General features: G+C 48.5%; 1 protein-coding gene and 2 pseudogenes across 1 annotated transcript in view; all 3 read right to left on the bottom strand.

Moving 5' to 3' along the window:
- Nucleotides 1-8,716: 8,716 nt before the first annotated feature.
- Nucleotides 8,717-12,730, bottom strand: LOC129719306 (large subunit ribosomal RNA; annotated as a pseudogene).
- A 191-nt stretch (nt 12,731-12,921) lies between these two features.
- LOC129719342 (5.8S ribosomal RNA) lies at nt 12,922-13,076 on the bottom strand (annotated as a pseudogene).
- A 4,891-nt stretch (nt 13,077-17,967) lies between these two features.
- Nucleotides 17,968-20,519, bottom strand: part of LOC129718452 (integrator complex subunit 7) — an 809,667-nt gene continuing 807,115 nt past the window's right edge. The window contains exon 14 of the mRNA XM_055669241.1: nt 17,968-18,156. Coding sequence (XP_055525216.1) covers nt 18,084-18,156 — 73 coding nt within the window. The 3' untranslated portion in view covers nt 17,968-18,083. The remainder of the gene's footprint in view (nt 18,157-20,519) is intronic.

The raw sequence follows: 20,519 nt of genomic DNA, 5'->3' as shown, positions 1-20,519 counted from the left end.
AATGTGCAGAAAACAATATCGATAACGTATTCTCTTGACTAATCTAGTTGATCGAGACCGCATTAGCCCCCAGGCTAGCGTGCGATATTATTGTTTATTGTGTATATCGCTCCGTACAACCTCACCGCAATGCTTTTCCATCGTATCGTTCAACCTCTTTCGCATTCCATCCGATATACGTGGAATGAGGACATCAGCGAGAACCAAACGCAGTCTATCCGTTCCCGTATATCGGAAGCATAACACTCGTCAAAAGATTCCCACTTTGCGCGCTTACCACACACATTTGTGGGTCGGCATTCTCGGTTGGGGTCATAATACATTCTACTGCCGCTACATTTGTAACGTGGTAGCCGTATAACATTCATACACTTCCCTCTCGAGTGTACAGTGCCCATACGCTGCACTACCAACGATATCAACCTTAGTGTTGGGGCTTGCCAATCTGCTGGCTAGGATTCGGAGGATTTTCTTCCGTATACGGAGACACGGCCCAGAAAGGCTTCAGACTGGTCTTTCACACCAGCGGTTCAAACACCACGGAATAATATGGCCTTCTTCCCGTCAAATTCAGATTGGCGATATCAAGTAAAAAGAAACGCACAGGCCTTGTAGAGTGCAAAAATTTGATCCGTCTTCTTTTGAGGTTTATTCGGTACTGTCCTTACATTCTATCATTTATAATCTATCACCTATCTATCGATCTTCGTGTGACAACGCGTTCATACTCTCGTTCTCTTATCAGTGGATGAATTTTAGATGTGTTTCATTGTAATAGTATCGTATCTTTAGGGTGATTAATTTAACTAGTTTTAGTTATACTGTAGCGTAAGTAATTAGGATAAATTTAAGAATTTGGCGTTAGGTTTAGATTAGGATTTAGTTTAATTAAATTCAAATTTGATATTAATTTCTAAGTAACTAATATTATATATGAATTTTGTACACTTAGGCTCAGACACCCACCTATAAATACGAAAATGTATAATAATTACAGAGTTCGACAGTTTATTGCGCACACCTGGGAAGACAAAACACCGGCACGTAGTGTATCTTCCCGTACACCGTGCTTGGCATAATCGATCGTCATCGTCGCGGGCATACAATTAATGTCACGTAGACGGCACATAGTGAACCAACCCGTATACAGTGCTTGGCATGATCGATCGTCATCATTGCATGTAGCTGAGTATGCAAACACCCGGACTGTGGTGTATGTCTCGGGTGCGATGAATGATAATGTCACGTAGCCGGCACGTAGTGTACCATCCCGTATACAGTGCTTGGCATGATCAACCGTCATCATCGCGTGCTGAGTATCAAAACACCCGGACTGTGGTGTATGTCTGCTTTTACCCATGCTGAGCAACCTTAAGCTGAACAGCTAAAGCCCTTGGTCTCCCCGGGACCGCCGTTAGGCATTACTTCAGGGAGAGGGCCCGTCGTGCTTTTCGCACTTACCTCTATGGGTAGCAGAGCAGCCTATACAGGCCAGTTAGTTAACCATTAGCTAACTGGGGCAAATCGATCGAAAATACTAACGATCTGTGATGCGGCCGTGATGACCGCATCCCAGATATCCCTATTTTCGCACATCCTACGCACGATGTTCTCTGGCGTGGTGTCCATCCCACTTATTGCCAGCATTTCGTACCGTATCCGCTCGAAACGCGGACATGTGAAGAACACATGCTCCGCGTTTTCTTCCGCATCCGTACAAGCGGGGCACATAGGGGACTCGGCGTACCCGAATCTATGCAGGTACTGCCTGAAGCAGCCATGGCCTGACAGGATATGTGTCAGATGGAAGGTTACTTCCCCATGGCGCCTATTAATCCAGCATGCTAACTCTGGAATGAGTCGGTGTGTCCATCTACCTTTTGTAGTGTTGGACCACTCCCGCTGCCACCTGACCATTGAAGATGACCGTATGGTGTTGCGTATACCCCTCGTGTCGCGTTGGTCGAAGCACTCTACATCCTCTTTGACGATGATGCTGATGGGCATCATGCCAGCCAGGACGCAAACCACCTCGTACGACACTGTTCAGTATGCGCACGCGACCCTTAGGCACATTAGCCTGTACGTATTCTCGAGTTTGCCGCGATGGCAGGAGGTACTCAACACCTTGGACCACACTGGTCCTCCATACCTGAGTATGGACGTGGTCACGCTAGCAAGGACTTTGCGCCTGCTGCTACGGACCGCCGAGCTGTTTGTCATCATGCGAGATAGCGCTGCCACAGCCATGGAAGTTTTCCTGCAGGTATACTCAACGTGGCTCCCGAACGTGAGCTTGTCGTCGATCATAACCCCCAGAAGCTTCAGCGAGCATTTTGATGCGATAGTGCATGCACCAGCACTGTTTACCCCGTTTACCGGTGCATACCAGACACTTGGGAGTTGCACCGCAGTCCCGTGCCTTGTGGCCTGTGCCACCACAGCGGCGGCATAAATTGGACCTGTCGGGTCCTTTGCACGACCAGGATTTATGCCCCCGCTCAAAGCAACTGAAGCAAACGTCAGGCTGTTGGAAGGTGCCCAGAGGGCAGACCGACCAACCTACCTTCAACGTGGCCTTCTTCAGGGCCTTGTTACCCTCCGCTAGTGGGAGCTTTCTGGTAGCAACCTGGGAGCCGGCCGGGCCCCTGCGGAGACGAACTGCCTCTGCGGTCACTATCACTCCACACTCTCGCTCGAAAGCTTGTGCTATATCACACTCTTCGGTGATCTCGTGCAGGTTTTTAAGCTGGAGAGTCACTTCAGGAGTGAGGGCTCGGATTTGAACCTCCTTGCCTAGCACTTCCTGGGCCGTCTTTTTATTGGCACAGCCCTTGCCCTTCGCCTCTTTGCGGAGTTCGAGGATCATCTCGCCGGTGCGTGACCGACGAATTGACCTGACATCCGCGCCGAGGTCTTTGAGCTTAGATTCGCCTCTCATGGCCTTCAAGACTTCAGCGTACTTAGACGCATCCGTCTTGAAAATGAGCGGGTCACCCTTGCTCCGCCTATTCGGCCCTTGCGGCTTCTTATTGCGGTCGCCGCGCTTCGCGCGTCGTTCCCGATTCTGCCGCTTTTTGTTCACCACGCTGGTCCAATCCGTGGCTTCGCCGTTTGCCGGTTCTTTGCTCGGCTGGACGACGGGCCAGCTTCCTGGCTGTCACCGAACAACCGCCTTCATTGCGTCCTTGGGGCCGATTCCCCCGGAGATCCTCTCGCACGTTTGCCAGTCGGTTCAGTTGAACAGACTTCGGCAAACGATGCTGCCGCTGTTTGTGTGTATTTAGACACAGCTGCAGCACTCCCTTTTTTAGGCTGGTTAAGCCTTGCCTCTAGCGCGAGTGCCTTGCTTTCAGCATCGTTAGCCCGTTTGAGGGCTTGCGAAAGCTCGAATTTTGCGCTGCAAATGTTCATACGTAGCAACAGAAGACATTGCTTCAAGTCTTTTGATATGTTGCTACGTTCGTCCGTAAACTTGAGTATTTCATCAAGTTGTACGAACACCGTCTCCACGCTCGGGAACTTGTTCATGTGGTTTTCTACCGCAGAGAGTAGCATAGCCCCAGATATCTGTTCCCGCTCCTTGGTGTTTCCACCTTGCCTCCTTGATGTTTCCACCACCCCAGTTTTAGGTGTTTCCACCTTGCCGCCGGTCTTCGCCGTTCCGGTTGGTGCTGGCTTAGGCGTGCCCGCCTTTGCCCCAACTCGGAACTCCCCTGTCGGTGTCGCAAAGGGTGTACCAACCTGTGCGCCGCCTTTATCGGCATCCGCCAGTCTCGGTGGAGACCGGGCGATGCCCCGCCTGGCAAACGGGTTTACTAACCCGTCCGCCCCATCCATTACCTTCGCCTCTTCGTCAACTTTAAAGGAAAACATTTTGGTTAAAAGGGTCCCCCTTCCAGCCGTTATTCTTGGTCATGGTGGAGTGGTCGCCTATATGGTCCCATGGTGGACTATGCCGGAGCAGTCAGGTCATGGCTAGTGAAGGTCGTCATAGCCCCTCATGTGCAACTATGACGCCTTGCGACCGGCGTAAGTCAGGAAAGGGCATCTGATCCCACTCCTGCCTGATTCCCATCAGGCAATGACGGCGGAACGTACTGGAAGGCCTGCCAGGTTTTACGGAACGGAGACCCCTGCGGCCGTATGCCACCTCGCCGTTTCATGCCGTTGTCACACGACTTTACTAAGGGAGCTCGGTGCAGGTGCCAGCCCAACGTCGTGGTATAAAATCGTATTCCCTCTCAAAAACCTGAAACACAGCGACCAGTACACCATAATTGGGACCTTACTGGTATCAGCCACAATAGGCAGGTTAGTGCATTTGGGTAATGGGAGCGGCACTACACGCTCCGTCGAAGCTGCTTACTGGTGGCCGTGGCTTCTACGGGGAATCGACTGCCCAATGCCCGAAACCCCACCACTCCCTAGGCAAGCTCCCGCTGCCGGTCCGGGACTAATCGATACTATCACACACCCATCGGTGGTCACACAGCGCGTGCATGGCCTCGACGGTCGCCAGGCGTCGACCCGTGGTGGCCTGCAGTTCGGCCAAAAGGGTAGTCTGCTTTTACCCATGCGGAGCAACCTAAGCTGAACAGCTAAAGCCCTTTGTCTCCCCGGGACCGCCGTTAGGCATTACTTCGGGGAGAGGGCCCATCGTGCTTTTCGCACTTACCTCTATGGGTAGCAGAGCAGCCTATACAGGCCAGTTAGTTAACCGTTAACTAACTGGGGCACGTCGATGGTTTCCCGTCGATTGGTGCCCTGCAAAATACTAACGATCTGTGATGCTGCCGTGATGACCGCATCCCAGATTTCCCTATTTTCGCACATCCTACGCACTATATTCTCTGGCGTGGTGTCCATCCCACTTATTGCCAGCATTTCGTACCGTACCCGCTCGAAGCGCGGACATGTGAAGAACACATGCTCTGCGCTTTCTTCCGCACCCGTACAAGCGGGGCACATAGGGGACTCGGCGTACCCGAACCTATGCAGGTACTGCCTAAAGCAGCCATGACCTGACAGGATCTGTGTCAGATGGAAGGTTACTTCCCCATGGTGCCTATTAATCCAGCCTGCTAACTCTGGAATGAGTCGGTGTGTCCATCTACCCTTTGTAGTGTTGGACCACTCCCGCTGCCACCTGGCCATTGAGGATGACCGTATGGTGTTGCGAATACCCCTCGTGTCGCGTTGGTCGAAGCATTCTACATCCTCTTTGACGATGATGCTGATGGGCATCATGCCAGCCAGGACGCAAACCGCCTCGTACGACACTGTTCGGTATGCGCACGCGACCCTTAGGCACATTAGCCTGTACGTACTCTCGAGTTTGCCGCGATGGCACGAGGTACTCAATACCTTGGACCACACTGGTCCTCCATACCTGAGTATGGACGTGGTCACGCTAGCAAGGACTTTGCGCCTGCTGCTACGAACCGCTGAGCTGTTTGCCATCATGCGAGACAGCGCTGCCACAGCCATGGAAGCTTTCTTGCAGGTGTAATCGACGTGGCTCCCGAACGTGAGCTTGTCGTCGATCATAACCCCCAGAAGCTTCAACGAGCGTTTTGAGGCGATAGTGCATGTACCGGCACTGATCGATGCCTCCTGCTCAGACTTTCTGTTATTTACAACAATAACTTCAGTCTTATGGTGCGCTAGCTCCAGTTTCCTGGAGTGCATCCAGTCTTCCACTACGCGTATTGATAGCGCGGCCTTTAACTCTACCTCTCTAATAGACTCGCCATAGACCTCAAGAGTTATGTCATCGGCGAAGCCCACGATCATCACCCCTGGAGGGAGTGTTAGTTTTAACACGCCGTCATACATAGCGTTCCACAGTACCGGACCCAGGATGGAACCTTGCGGTACACCTGCGGTAACCGGAACGCTTTTCTGACCCTCGTTTGTGTTATACACTAGCACTCGATTCTGAAAGTAGTTGCCTAGAATTTCGTACAGCGACGTCGGCACTCTGAGACTCTGTAGCGCTAAGGCTATGGAGTCCCAGCTGGCACTGTTAAACGCGTTCTTCACGTCAAGCGTGACGATCGCGCAGTAACGAATGCCCCTCCTCTTGCGTTGGATTGCAACCTCAGCCGTTCTGGTGACGGAGAGAATTGCATCCACCGTGGACCTACCTTTTCGAAAACCGAACTGGTTGCTTGATAGACCGTTTTCACTTTCTGTATATTTCACCAGTCTATTGAGGATTACCCTCTCAAGCACCTTGCCCGCCGTGTCCAGCAGGCAGATTGGTCTGTATGCCGATGGGTCACCTGGTGGTTTCCCAACCTTCGGCAACAGCACCAGCCTCTGGCGCTTCCACACGTCCGGGAAGAGGCAGTCGTCAAGGCATTTCTGTATGACCGCCCTGAACAACCCGGGGGCTTCTTTGATGGCCGTCTTGATGGCCAAATTCGGGATTCCGTCTGGTCCCGGAGCCTTGCCTACCTTCAGGGAGTTTGCGATCTCGATCAATTCATCTTCCGTCACCCTTACCGCATCGTCAGCCTCTGCACGGCTGCCGTCACTCACGGTAGGTGGTGACTCGTCAGCCGGAGGCCAGGGACTTGGTTCGTGGCTTGGGAAGAGGCCCTGAATGATCGTTTCTAGCATCGCTGGTGATTGTTCGGCCGGGGCTAGCGCACCTCTAGTCTTGGTCATAACGATCCTGTAGGCGTCACCCCACGGGTTAGAATTGGCACTGGCGCAGAGTCGTTCGAAACAGGCTCGTTTGCTGGCTCTGATTTCGCTCTTAAGCGTTGCCTTAGCGGATCTGAATGCGACACCGCGTTCCGCTCTTTGCTCGTCGGAACGTGCGCGCTGCATCCTCCGTCTTGCACGGAGGCATGCATTGCGCAGGCCTGCTATCGTATCGCTCCACCAGTATGTCGGTGGCCTACCCTCTCTAGGCGGACGAGACCTAGGCATCGTGGCGTCGCACGCCCATGACAGCATCGAATTTAGGTGGTCCACATCCGGGAGCAGTTCACCCCCTTCGTGCTTCCATCTAATTGCCTGCCCAAAAACATCTGCATCGAAATGCAGTGTTTTCCAGCCGTAGAAGGATGGAATATTGGCCCTACTCGCTGCTTGCTTCCGCACGCCTACCTCATAGCGGATCGATTGGTGATCGCTATTCGTGTAGCTGTCATCTACCCTCCAGTTCGTGATCAGTCCCGGGCTGCAGAACGTCACATCGATAATCGATTCGGCACCGTTTCTACTGTAGGTGCACTTTGTACCATCGTTAGCCAAGTCTAAGTTGAGCTTTGCCAAAGCTTCCAACAAGACCTGGCCCCTCTGGTTTGTACAGCGACTCCCCCACTCGACAGCCCAAGCGTGGAAGTCACCCGCAACCACCAACGGCCATAGGCCCGTCAGTTCCACGGTTGCTTGATCGACCATCTGCGCGAACGTTTCGGTAGACCAACTTGGCGGAGCATAGCAACTGCAGTAGAATAGTCCATCCACTTTGGCAATAACGTACCCCTCTCTGGAGGTCGACACAATCTCCTGAACCGGGGACCTGCCTGTCGTGCAAATGGCCGTCTTCCCAGACTTGTCCGATACCCAGTTACCGTTTCCGGTTGGGATACGGTATGGGTCCGAGACGATGGCCACGTCCGACAACGACTCAGCAGCCGCTTGGTGTAGCAGCTGCTGCGCCGCATAGCAGTGGTTCAGGTTTAACTGTATCACCTTCAGGCCTGCGGCTTAGTAGCCGGCCGTGCAGCCGGACACTTGGGGCCTCCCATTGCGTGTTTGGCGTCCCGTTTACCGGTACATACCAGACACTTGGGAGGTGCACCGCAGTCCCGTGCCTTGTGGCCTGCGCCACCGCAGCGGCGGCATAAATTGGACCTGTCGGGCCCTTTGCACGACCAGGATTTATGCCCCCGCTCAAAGCACCTGAAGCAAACGTCAGGCTGTTGGAAGGTGCCCAGAGGGCAGACCGACCAACCCACCTTCAACGTGGCCTTCTTCAGGGCCTTGTTACCCTCCGTTAGTGGAAGCTTTATGGTAGCAACCTGGGTGCCGGCCGGGCCCCTCCGGAGACGAACTGCCTCTGCGGTCACTACCACTCCACACTCACGTTCGAGGGCTTGTGCTATGTCACACCCTTCGGTGATCTCGTCCAGGTTTTTAAGCTGGAGAGTCACTTCAGGAGTGAGGGCTCGGATTTGAACCTCCTCGCCTAGCACTTCCTGGGCCGTCTTTTTATAGGCACAGCCCTTGCCCTTCGCCTCTTTGCGGAGTTCGAGGATTATCTCGCCGGTGCGTGACCGACGAATTGTCCTGACGTCCGTGCCGAGGTCTTTGAGCTTGGGTTCGCCTCTCATGGCCTTCAAGACTTCGGCGTACTTAGACGCATCGGTCTTGAAGATGAGGGCGTCACCCTTGCTCCGCCTACTCGCCCCTTGCGGCTTCTTATTGCGGTCGCCGCGCTTCGCGCGTCGTTCCCGCTTCTGCCGCTTCTTATTCACCACGGTGGTCCAATCCGTGGCTACGCCGTTTGCCGGTTCGCCGTTTGCTGGTTCTTTGCTCGGCTGGACCGACGAGCCAGCTTCATGGCTGTCACCGAACAACCGCCTTCGTTGCGTCCTGGGGGCCGTTTCCCCCGGAGAGCCCCTCGCACGTTTGCCAGTCGGTTCGGTTGAACAGACTTCGGTAAACGATGCTGCAGCTGTTTGTGTGTATTTAGACACAGCTGCAGCACTCAAGGGTAGTCTGATAGGATCGAAACATACACCTCTCTGCAACTCGCAACTCCCAGCCTGTAAACCTATCGTTTGTAGGGGGTCTCAGGTATCGAAATCATATATTGATGCTTAGCAGCGCCACCGACGTTCCAGTATCTCAGACACTAGTCGTATGGCGCCGCGCAAGGGCTCTGTCTGATGAGAGCAGCAATAAGATGCCAACGTGGTAATCACACTAGCAGATCTTGTAGGTTTCTAGGCCACATGATCAACGACCACCTATAGGAGGAGAGGCGTTCAGGCATAATCCAACGAACGTAGCGTTATACCATTGTCCGGTCGAACTAGTATTGTGCCATTGGTTCGCACCTGTGGTTTCTCTCGTACTGCACAGGAGTTCTGTTAAGACAGCGGCTACGCATACACCAGTAGGGTAAAACTAACCTGTCTTACGACGGTCTAAGCCCACCTCACGTTCCCTTGAAAGGGTGAACAATCCTACGCTTTGTGAATTTTGCTTCACAATGATAGGAAGAGCCGAAATCGAATGATCAAAAAGCCACGTCGCTATGAACGCTTGGCAGCCAGTTATCCCTGTGGTAACTTTTCTGACACCTCTTGCTTAAAACTTTTTAAACCAAAAGGATCGTGAGGCCTAGCTTTCGCTGTCTCAATATGTACTGAACATCGAGATCAAGCCAGCATTTGTCCTTATGCTCAGCATGTGGTTTCTGTCCACACTGAGCTGACCTTTGGACACCTCCGTTATTGTTTTGGAGAAGTATCGCCCCAGTCAAACTCTGCACCTGGCACTGTCTATGACTTGGAGTATTCAGATGTCTTACAGACATTGGCGTACTGTATGAAAGTTGAGCTGCGGCCTTACCGCTCATGAGCAGGGTTCTACTACCGGGAACCGACACACCGCCATACCCAGCAACAAAGCCACGCACGCCAGATGCCGAGCCCGTTTCGAATCTCCCGCTAGGACATGGAACGGTGAGGCTCGGCAGGCTCCGTCTTCTACATTATAGCCAGAAATGACGACATGACTGAACGTTGAACAGGAAACCTTATGCCGACCGGTGGTAATAACCCCAGCACTTGTTACATCTAATCATGTAAGTAAGACAACCGTTAGAGTAGTGGTATCTCATTGACGCCGGAGAGATAATATTTTACCTCGGCTCTCACCCATTCTGCACCTCTTATATCACCTTACAATGCCAGACTAGAGTCAAGCTCAACAGGGTCTTCTTTCCACGCTAGTGTTTCCAAGCCCGTTCCCTTGGCTGTGGTTTCGCTAGATAGTAGATAGGGACAGAGGGATTTCGTTAATCCATTCATGCGCGTCACTAATTAAATGACGAGGCATTTGGCTACCTTAAGAGAGTCATAGTTACACCCGCCGTTTACCCGCGCTTGCTTGAAATTCTTCACGTTGACATTCAGAGCACTGGGCAGAAATCACATTGTGTCAACACCTGCGAAGGCCTTCACAATGCTATGTTTTAATTAGACAGTCGGATTCCCTCAGCCGTGCCAGTTCCGAATTGACTGTTTATTGATGACTGCAGCCCAAGCCGGAACCATAGCGGGCACGCATACACGAATGCACACGGCCACACCTGGACGGCCGGGGGTGCCCAGCCTCCTCAGTCTTCAGAGCCAATCCTTATCCCGAAGTTACGGATCTAATTTGCCGACTTCCCTTACCTACATTAATCTATTGACTAGAGTACAATCTGTTGAGAGTTTGCGTGCCCCAGTCTTCGATTTTCAAGGTCCAAGAAGGGAATATCGACACAGCAACTTGATGCCATGCTCTACCAGCCTGTCCAACCATATCTCTCTATGAAAGACTTCCATGGCTAGTATGACTGTTAAACAGGAAAGAAAACTCTTCCGATACCTCTTGTTGGCGTCTCGAAGGAAAGGATTCATGTTGCCATGATTTCAAAGGCGCTACCGTTCCCGGTGTGCACGCCAATGCAAACGTATACTCAACAGGCCCCGGAATTGTAACCGGGTTCCCTTTCGCCCGCTCAATATATACTAGTGGATGTTGCATCACCGCATGTGTGTATTTGATTAAATGCCTAATATATATCAGGTTTCCCATAGAGCTTAGGATTGGCTAACTCGTGTTCAACTGCTGTTAACACGAAACCCTCCTCCACTTCAGTCATCCAAGATCTCATTCGAATATTTGCTACTACCACCAAGATCTGTGCTAGTGGCCTTCGACGCGCACCACCAGACCCTTCTACTCACTGACGTCTCAAAGTGACGGGGACGAGCGAGCGCCCACCGGCACCGCTTGTACGTCAGCGGTAATGTATAGGCAAACGACTTAAGCGCCATCCATTTTAAGGGCTAATTGCTTCGGCAGGTGAGTTGTTACACACTCCTTAGCGGATGAAAACTTCCATGTCCACCGTCCTGCTGTCTGTAGCAATCAACACCTTTCATGGTATCTATGATGCGTCGTTTATTTAGGCGCCGTAACATTACGTTTGGTTCATCCCACAGCACCAGTTCTGCTTACCAAAACTTGGCCCACTAAGCACACCGATATCTTTTACGTCAACTGAGTGGACGCGTCCGCTAGAGGTGCGCTCGTCGTGTTCGCGCAACAACATCAACCAAGAATGTACGTACCCATTTATAGTTTGAGAATCCTTGGGCCTCTAATCATTCGCTTTACCAGATAAGAATAGGATCCGAAACGTTGCGTGCTCCAGCTATCCTGAGGGAAACTTCGGAGGGAACCAGCTACTAGATGGTTCGATTGTTCTTTCGGCCCTATGCCCAATTCTGACAATCGATTTGCACGTCAGAACTGCTTCGGTCTTCCATCAGGGTTTCCCCTGACTTCAACCTGATCAGGCATAGTTCACCATCTTTCGGGTCACATCCTGCACACTCGCGGTATGTTATGGCACGGTGGCGGGAAGGCGCGCGCGAACACGTGTCTCCCGCCAACTGCATGCCGTTTATAACACCCGGGGATGGAGGGACGAGCAGGTAGTCTCGTCCGTCGACCCGCACAACGAGTGAGTTATGTTTTTTACGCCTTTGGTTGTTCATAAAAACACCAGCGCACCCGGGAGGGGCACGCGGCTCACCATTGGCTTGCGCGCAAGATAGACTTCTTGGTCCGTGTTTCAAGACGGGTCCCGAAGGTACCTCGATTTGCTCATTGCCGATCGACAGTCCGCCATAACCAAAAACCGGAGTGTGTATGCATGAAAGCATGCAGGGCGGTGTTATTGGATTATGCAAAAAGGCATACAGCACGGTGTCACGCGTAGGGTCCATCACGTGTCTGACTGCACACCACGTGCGTTAGGCTCCGGCTCGCGACGTAGGCCTTCAGAACTGAACGTCGCTACGGTGGAACTAACAACCAGCACCTAGGGGCAACCTGTCGGACCCGATTTGCTGCCACGGGGGCTACAAGCTGTTTGTAATGGATCGCAATGTCCTCTTGTGGTAGGAGATAAATGCCCCGGGGCGAACCGGGTGGGCCCGGCCCAGCCACAGGTGAATATCTCCGCCTCGGATAATCGAGTTCAACGGGCTTGAGCCCTAGGCAGGTTCACGTACTTTTTGACTCTCTATTCAGAGTGCTTTTCAACTTTCCCTCACGGTACTTGTTCGCTATCAGTCTTGTGGTGATATTTAGCTTTAGGAGTTTACCTCCCACTTGGTGCTGCACCATCGAGCAACACGACTCCATGGAAAAATTTTCCAACATCAGCGCCGTTCTACGGGCCTATCACCCTCTATGGGAGTAAAAGCCACGTTCAAGTTGAACTTGAATCGGGACTGATTATGATTATGGCAGATGACAAAATTTCCAGTACACGGAACCAGGCAGACACCGCACCGGGTATCGCCTCTACGCTCCACCCGTTTCGCTCGCAGCTACTCGGGGAATCTTTGTTAGTTTCTTTTCCTCCCCTTATTAATATGCTTAAATTCAGGGGGTAGTCACACATTATTTGGGCCTACTTATAGATTATTTGCCGTACTGTACTACCTAGACGCAGCAACCGGCACGTTGCCACACTTGGGTAACGGTTGTACATATCGGCATTGTGGGCGAACACAATGATCTTCAATGTTTTACCACCAATGAAGGTAGGAAAACATCACTACGAATACGTGCGGAGGGTACACGTATAGTTGCATCGATAAATATAGGCACTCAAAAATGTGTACATCATACTGGGTGTATAATATGCAATATGCGTTCAACTAGTCGGTGTTCATGTGTCCTGTCCAGTTCACATTCTGACGCGCATTTAGCTGCGGTCTTCATCGATCCACGAGCCGAGTGATCTCCTGCCTGGGGTTTTTTTCGCAAAATATCAACAATAGCACAAAACATATCAAAACATAAAAAAAATGCGCACTGTGCCTCCGGCTCGCACCACTAGTCTGAAACGGATTTCGCATGGGACCACTACCATACGCCGAGATCGACTAACGATGGCCCGTACCACCCGTGCGCACAAGCAGGCAGAGCAAGCGCACGATGACAGTAGTAAAGAGCAAAACACTCAATGATAGGACGTGATTGTTTCTACGCGACGCGCACGGGAAGTACACGCGCAGTGGACCCACGTACTTGAGTCCTATGGCCAGTCGATTCGCACGATATGCATCAGTAATGATTTTTCCGCAGGTTCACCTACAAAAACCTTGTTACGACTTTTACTTCCTCTAAATCGTCAAGTTCGGTCAACTTCAGCGAGTCAAATGCAATCCGCGAGGGACCAACAAATGTTCACTTCCAGAGACCTCACTAAATAATCCATCGGTAGTAGCGACGGGCGGTGTGTACAAAGGGCAGGGACGTAATCAACGCTAGCTAATGACCAGCACTTACTGGAAATTCCAGGTTCATATGGACCGTTTCAATCCATAATCCCGACTAAATGAGCATTTCAGTGATTTCCCGTCCCTTTCGGGATAGGGTACACGCTGCTGCTCACATTGAAGCGCGCGTGCAGCCCAGAACATCTAAGGGCATCACGGACCTGTTATCGCTCAATCTCGTTTTGCTGAACACAAAGCGTCCCATTAAGTAGAAGTCAACCTCGAGAAGTTGACGTATTATCAGGTCACACTACACCGTTGGTCGTAAGCACCGATGACCTCACGGATCAGACCGACCACCACCGCGAAACCGGGTCCAACCGAACGGGATCGTCATATGACTACTGACAACGTTCTATTTAATTGATTGAGTCACGTTCGTTACCGGAATTAACCAGACAAATCACTCCACGAACTAAGAACGGCCATGCACCACTACCCTTATCTTTGAGAAAGAGCTTCTAATCTGTCTTGCCTCAATAAGTTCGGACCTGGTTTCCCGTGTTGAGTCAAATTAAGCCGCAGGCTCCACTCCTGGTGGTGCCCTTCCGTCAATTCCTTTAAGTTTCAGCTTTGCAACCATACTTCCCCCGGAACCTGATTTTGGTTTCCCGGAAGCTACTAAGAGCACCAAAATGTAGCATCTCTCAATTGCTAATTGGCATAGTTTACGGTTAGAACTAGGGCGGTATCTAATCGCCTTTGATCCTCTAACTTTCGTTCTTGATTAATGAAAGCATCCATGGCAAATGCTTTTGCTTTAGCTAATCCTACGACGTTTATTCCCTTGGATGGTTGATCTTTCTCGGTGAAATATACACACTATGTTTGCTTTAACATGACGTTTCGGCGTACTGTTATTCAGCCATCGTCAGATCTAAAATTTTATTTCTCCATTAGTTACACAACACGTACTACACAAATTTTTATTTTCAACTTACATGACAAAACAACATTCTTCTCCCACCAGTGTGGTTTGCTTACTGACCTTTTTTATTATTATTTTATTTTTTTTATTTATTACTCATATACCTTCCTAGATATGTGGATGATTGCTTCTGTATAGCCAATAAGCAACACATTGACGTCATCTTGTCCACTTTTAATGCTTATCATGAAAAATTAATGTTCACGATTGAGAGGGAGGAGAATCAAAAGCTTAGATTTCTAGACATGATGGTTTACAGGAGAGAGGGAAAAGTAACAAAGATTTGGGCACCGAAACAGGAAAATGGACGGTACTTAGATTTTTATTCAGAAAGTCCGTTTGCACACAAGTGCAACACAGCGATCGCGTTAGTTGATCGAGCAATAAAGCTCACAGATGCAAATCAAAGACCGTGCACAATAACAGCAGTGAGGGAAATTCTTCTGTGCAATCGGTACCCGGAATGGTTTATACGAAAAATAATTAAAAAAAGAACACATAAGCACTACAACTCCCTTCAGGCAGACAAAAACAGCAATCAAGAAAAAAGATTTATCTCCGCTCCTTACATTCCAGGGCTAAGCGAAAAATTGTCAAAAATTTTAAATATGCAGGGAATAACATTAGCGCATAAACCGGGTGGCAAGATAAAAGACACGGTATTTAGCCGCCTTAAGGACCCGATTCCAAAAATGAAAACAAAAAATGTCGTATATGAGGTTCCGTGTGGCACAGATGATGGCAAAGTTTATGTTGGACAAACAGGGCGTATGTTGGAAACAAGAATAAATGAACACAAAAATGACATACGGAAAAAAGAAGCAAAAACAGGATTAGTACAGCATCACCTGGATCATGGTCACAATTTTGACTTTGACAACACGAAAATTTTGGAACGCATCGAGAATCAGGAGAGCAGAACCATTGCGGAGGCGTTTCACATACGGCGGGTGGGTGACGAGAGAACGGTTAATATGCAACGCGAATGTGGGGGGATGGACTCCGCCTACAATGGTTTAGTGAGTAAGATCCGAGCAATATCTCCTACCGTAACAGAAAATTAAAAGTTACCAACACAGGGAAGGTATATGAGTAATAAATAAAAAAAAAAAAATAATAAAAAAGGTCAGTAAGCAAACCACACTGGTGGGAGAAGAATGTTGTTTTGTCATGTAAGTTGAAAATAAAAATTTGTGTAGTACGTGTTGTGTAACTAATGAAGAAATAAAATTTAGATCTGACGATGGCTGAATAATAGTACGCCGAAACGTCATGTTAAAGCAAACATAGTGTGTATATTTCACCGAGAAAGATCAACCATCCAAAGGGAATAAAATTATACGGTGACTAAAACCTCAAACAATAATCCTACGACGGTCTACGAATTTCACCTCTCGCGCCGTAATACTGATGCCCCAACTACTTCTGTTAATCATTACCTCTTGATCTATATTACAAACCAACGAATATTGAGACCGAGGTCATATTCCATTATTCCATGCACGGCCATAGTTGTAGCCTGCTTTTAGAACTCTAATTTGTTCAAGGTAAGGCAGCTGGGCTTGTGGGAAACGCCAACACCCGATGAAAGGCATCAGACGCCACTGAACGGCGGACGAACGCGATGCACGCGCAAACGCACACCGGCCTGCAAATGCACCGCACACCCAGTCTTATAGTCGCAGCAATCCAGTGACCTATGATCATTATCCGATGTAGCACCCGTGTTGGACAAGAATAAACTTTGAACGTTCTAACCGCAACAATTTTAATATACGCTAGTGGAGCTGGAATTACCGCGGCTGCTGGCACCAGACTTGCCCTTCACTTGATCCTCGTTGAAGGACCTTTGCTCAACTCATTCCAATCATAAGACATCATACAAGAGCCTTATATTGTTATTTCTCGTCACCACCTCCCCGAGCCGGGATTGGGTAATTTACGCGCCTGCTGCCTTCCTTGGATGTGGTAGCCATTTCTCAGGCTCCCTCTCCGGAATCGAACCCTGATTCCCCATTACCCGTTGCAACCATGGTAGTCCTCTATACTACCATCAATAGTGGATAGGGTAGATATTTGAAAGATCTGTCGTCGGTGCTAGACCATACGATCAACAAAATTATCCAGATTTCAATTCAACACGTCACGGAGGACGATTGGTTTGACTAATAATTGCGCAGGTTCCGCGAGGTCCCTGCATTATGCATGTATTAGCTCTAGATTTTCCACAGTTATTCACGGCCATAGTAGCAGCCTGCTTTGAGAACTCTAATTTGTTCAAGGTAATAGCAGCTGGGCTTGTGGGAAACGCCAACACCCGATGAAAGGCATCAGACGCCACTGAACGGCGGGCGAACGCGATGCACGCGCAAACGCACACCGGCCTGCAAATGCACCGCACACCCAGTCTTATAGTCACAGCAATCCAGTGACCTATAGGTTAATTTTTTGCCACCAACGAGCAACAAGAACCGGAATTACTTACAATCTTGAAACTTTACATCAGGTAAGCCAAGAGTCTCGAAACATCCTACAGCGCTCTCCTATATACCTTTGACAGAGCCTCGAGTTGGTAACAACATCGTCAAACTCAACATTTGGCACTGATGCGTATACACGGTTAAGAACAATAAGAACAAGCTATATAGCTAAGAACAAGCTATATAACTAAGAACAAGCTATATAGCTTTATGTGGAGAAAAAAAAAAAAAGCTATATAGCTAAGAACAAGCTATAAGGCCTTGTGACATGACGTCAGGTCTTTCGAAATCTTCAGAATGTTTAACGATTTGGATTTCGGTTTTGTTTTGGACCGAAAGTAGACTAAAAACTCCTCTCTGCTCCACGTATATAAAACCTGTGGCGAGGGGTAACTGAAACGGCTACATAAGAAAATTGATCAAGAAGAACAGTCTCGGGAGGGTTCGAGGAGGAAGGATTGAAGAGTAAGAAATCCACATCCTTTGCGCTCAAGCTAGCCCACTGGTAGGTACAGTGGACAAGAAGCATGCAACTTTTCTTCGTTGGTTTGTAGCTCTGGTTCTCTTAAACACAGCCAAACACAGAGACGTTCAGAGACAATGAAGCACAGCGTTAGGAAAGCGGGACCGGGAAGCGATACCTTTTGATTGATTTCTTGTAAAGATTGTATCGAGACTACCCCAAAACATAATCGATGCGCTTGGTTTCTTGACATGAAGAGCCTAAACCATATTTCGAGCACCCATTGGTGGATAAGAATGTGACCCTAATTAAAAACTGGAGTGAGATTAAAGGTGTGATACTAATTATTTCACACCCAAATATCTTACTGCACCTAACAGTTCAGATCCCTTGGAAAACCGCATAGATTGTTGAAAAAATTTCTGTCAAAGACATGAGAATATAAAAGTAAGTTTTCTTAAAATTTCAAGCAAGGAGTTTTAATGTGTGTATAACATGGCATGTATTTTTATCTAAGAATTTATCCATGATACGTTTCTATTATTGTACGTTTGAATAATAATTGGGCGCATATATTTTAACTGTTTGGGAATTAACAGTCGAGCTCATGATCAATACCGTCGCACTGGTGACTGCACGTTGATTCCCTGTTTAGTGTCTTCCGGAACTCTAACCTGAAGCATACTGAAAATAAAAAATACACAAGATATATCGTTATATGTATGATAAAAAGCAACTCGAAGCTGAAAAAAATGGAAATTTTCACTCTGTATCCATATCTATATTCACGTCACTACAAAAACGTTTCTTATAAGACAATCAGAAACAATGAATGTTCACGTGTGTCGATAGCATTGAATATAAGCAAATTGTATGAGTTAAGAGGAAATCACTCCACTCCACAACCAGCAACACCTGTTTCAGCATTGGGGTTTGAACTCTGACCACCAACTAATTATAGAAAATTAATAACTTGTAAATTTGAAGTCTCTGGCATCTGGTGTCTGTAAACAACTACTGGAACTGTAGAACTTACTACTAAAACGTTCGCGGTCTGAGAATGGAAACTACCGATCTACTTTCAGCGACGACAGGAAGCGACTTTGATGTCATGATGATGCCTGATCAATGACCACGTTGCCTCTATGAATGAGCCGTGTGAGAAATGTTTGCGCAATGATATTGTTTTCCTATTTGGCGATTATAATTAGCCACGCATGCGGGTGATTAAACGACAACGTTATAAAATGGGGTCGTTCTCAATTACCACCGTTTAGTAGCATTTTGTTGGATGGCATAGAATATTTGTGCTGATGATTTGTGAGCCGAAGAAACCTTGTGCAAAACTTGCTCGATCGCCACGATTAAGTGTTATGTTTGTCTAGCTGTGAGATCGAAGTCGTTAATTACCCTGCTCAGACCGGTGTCAGACCTTGTGTCAGCGTTGGGCTCAAAGCAGTGCTGACACGATGATACCCCGGCGAGACAGGGGCTTGGGGAAGGATGCGACAGGATTATCTGCGATGAGCATAATCAACACAACTTCGAAGTCCTAGCGCTGCAGGAACTTTGTTGGACAGGACATAAGGTATGGAAAATCGGGCACCGGGCGGCTACTTTCTACCAAAGTTGTGGCACCACCGGCGAGCTGGGAACCGGTTCAACAGTACTGGGTAAGACGCGACAGCGTGTGACGTGAATGTCGTCATTGGGAACATGAATGCTAAAGTAGGACGGGAGGCAATGTACAGACCGGTAATCGGGCCCGATATCCTGCACGGCATGTCCAATGATAGTGGTGTAGAGGTTGTGCCGCTACCAGGACTTTTTCTAATAAATCCTGTACGCGCAGTCAGCGTGGAATTAAAGCTTAAGATTTGAGCGGATAAACTAACTTTATTTTTGTAAAACACTGCTCAAATATACCCAACAGGTAACTGAGGGTGAGAGGCTTTTTCCACTCTCTGTTAACCTTACTAAACTAGTACTGCATGAACAGCACAGCACAGGCGAGAGTATTAACACCGTTGAACCGGTGACTTCTGTTTTGTTTACAACACAAACCGTTTATTCTATTTGAGTTCATGTGACTGTGGCCAGTGCATGAGAAGAGATCGAAATTTGATGTGACTGCAATGAATGCACATGCTTTTTTTCGTTTGATTTGAACGGCAGAAACGATCGGTCAAACAAAAAAAAGTTTTTCTCTTTCTCTCGTGTGACGATTTTTTTTCTAACGATAGCGACCGCAGTTTCGGAGAAGCCGATTTTAAAACTCTCTCGCTCGATCATTTACAATGTAGGTTGAAAGGAGCAAACTAGAGTATGATTGGCAGCATGTGGCGTGTTTTATTTTCGTTTCTCTTGTTCTTGACTGGTTCTTGACTGGCTGTCTGAACCGTCAAAAAACGGTCGACAACTGTTTTTTGTCGCTGTAACGGATGGGATTGGGGCACTGCTTGCAGATGCACGTTATTTTTTGGTGGGGAAGTTTGTTGTTGTTGTTGTTGATGTTCAGCGATTATTGCTTGAGGACAAATGAGGTGGAGATATAGTTTGAATATTTCTTCATGCGAAATGCTAAAATCCGTCGTAGTTATACGTCGCAAAGCGCCGATAGGCACAAGTAGTGTTTTTACATCTGCCAACGTGGCTAGCATTATGCAATATGTTGCGTTGCGGGCGGCTGTAATTCAATTTTTCCGAAGCTTATTCAGATTCTTGCTTCGCTTATATCATCGGCCCAACAGATAGGCCGATATATACTTTATACTTTTCATATCCATCGTTATCAGTAGGCAAATTTTTCAGCCAATTTTTTTTCTGATTCGATATGCATAAATAGTGAAGAAAGTCAATCTTTATGCTCTGACAAATCATGTTCTAAAGCTGAGTTGATAGTTTTGTGATGTATTGCTTGATAACCGTCTTACAAACTGTCTTTTTTAGATGAAAAAAAAAATTAAATAAAGGTAGATTGTACTTACTCTCTGTAAATCAGAAACATAAGAGTCCACTTAAATTGAATTGTTCAAACTGGTTCAATT

This window comes from Wyeomyia smithii, chromosome 1 (genome assembly GCF_029784165.1).
Source record: "Wyeomyia smithii strain HCP4-BCI-WySm-NY-G18 chromosome 1, ASM2978416v1, whole genome shotgun sequence".
Classification (NCBI taxonomy): domain Eukaryota; kingdom Metazoa; phylum Arthropoda; class Insecta; order Diptera; family Culicidae; genus Wyeomyia; species Wyeomyia smithii.
The sequence above is the reverse complement of the archived record's forward strand: the minus strand, read 5'-3'. Positions and strand labels throughout refer to the sequence as shown.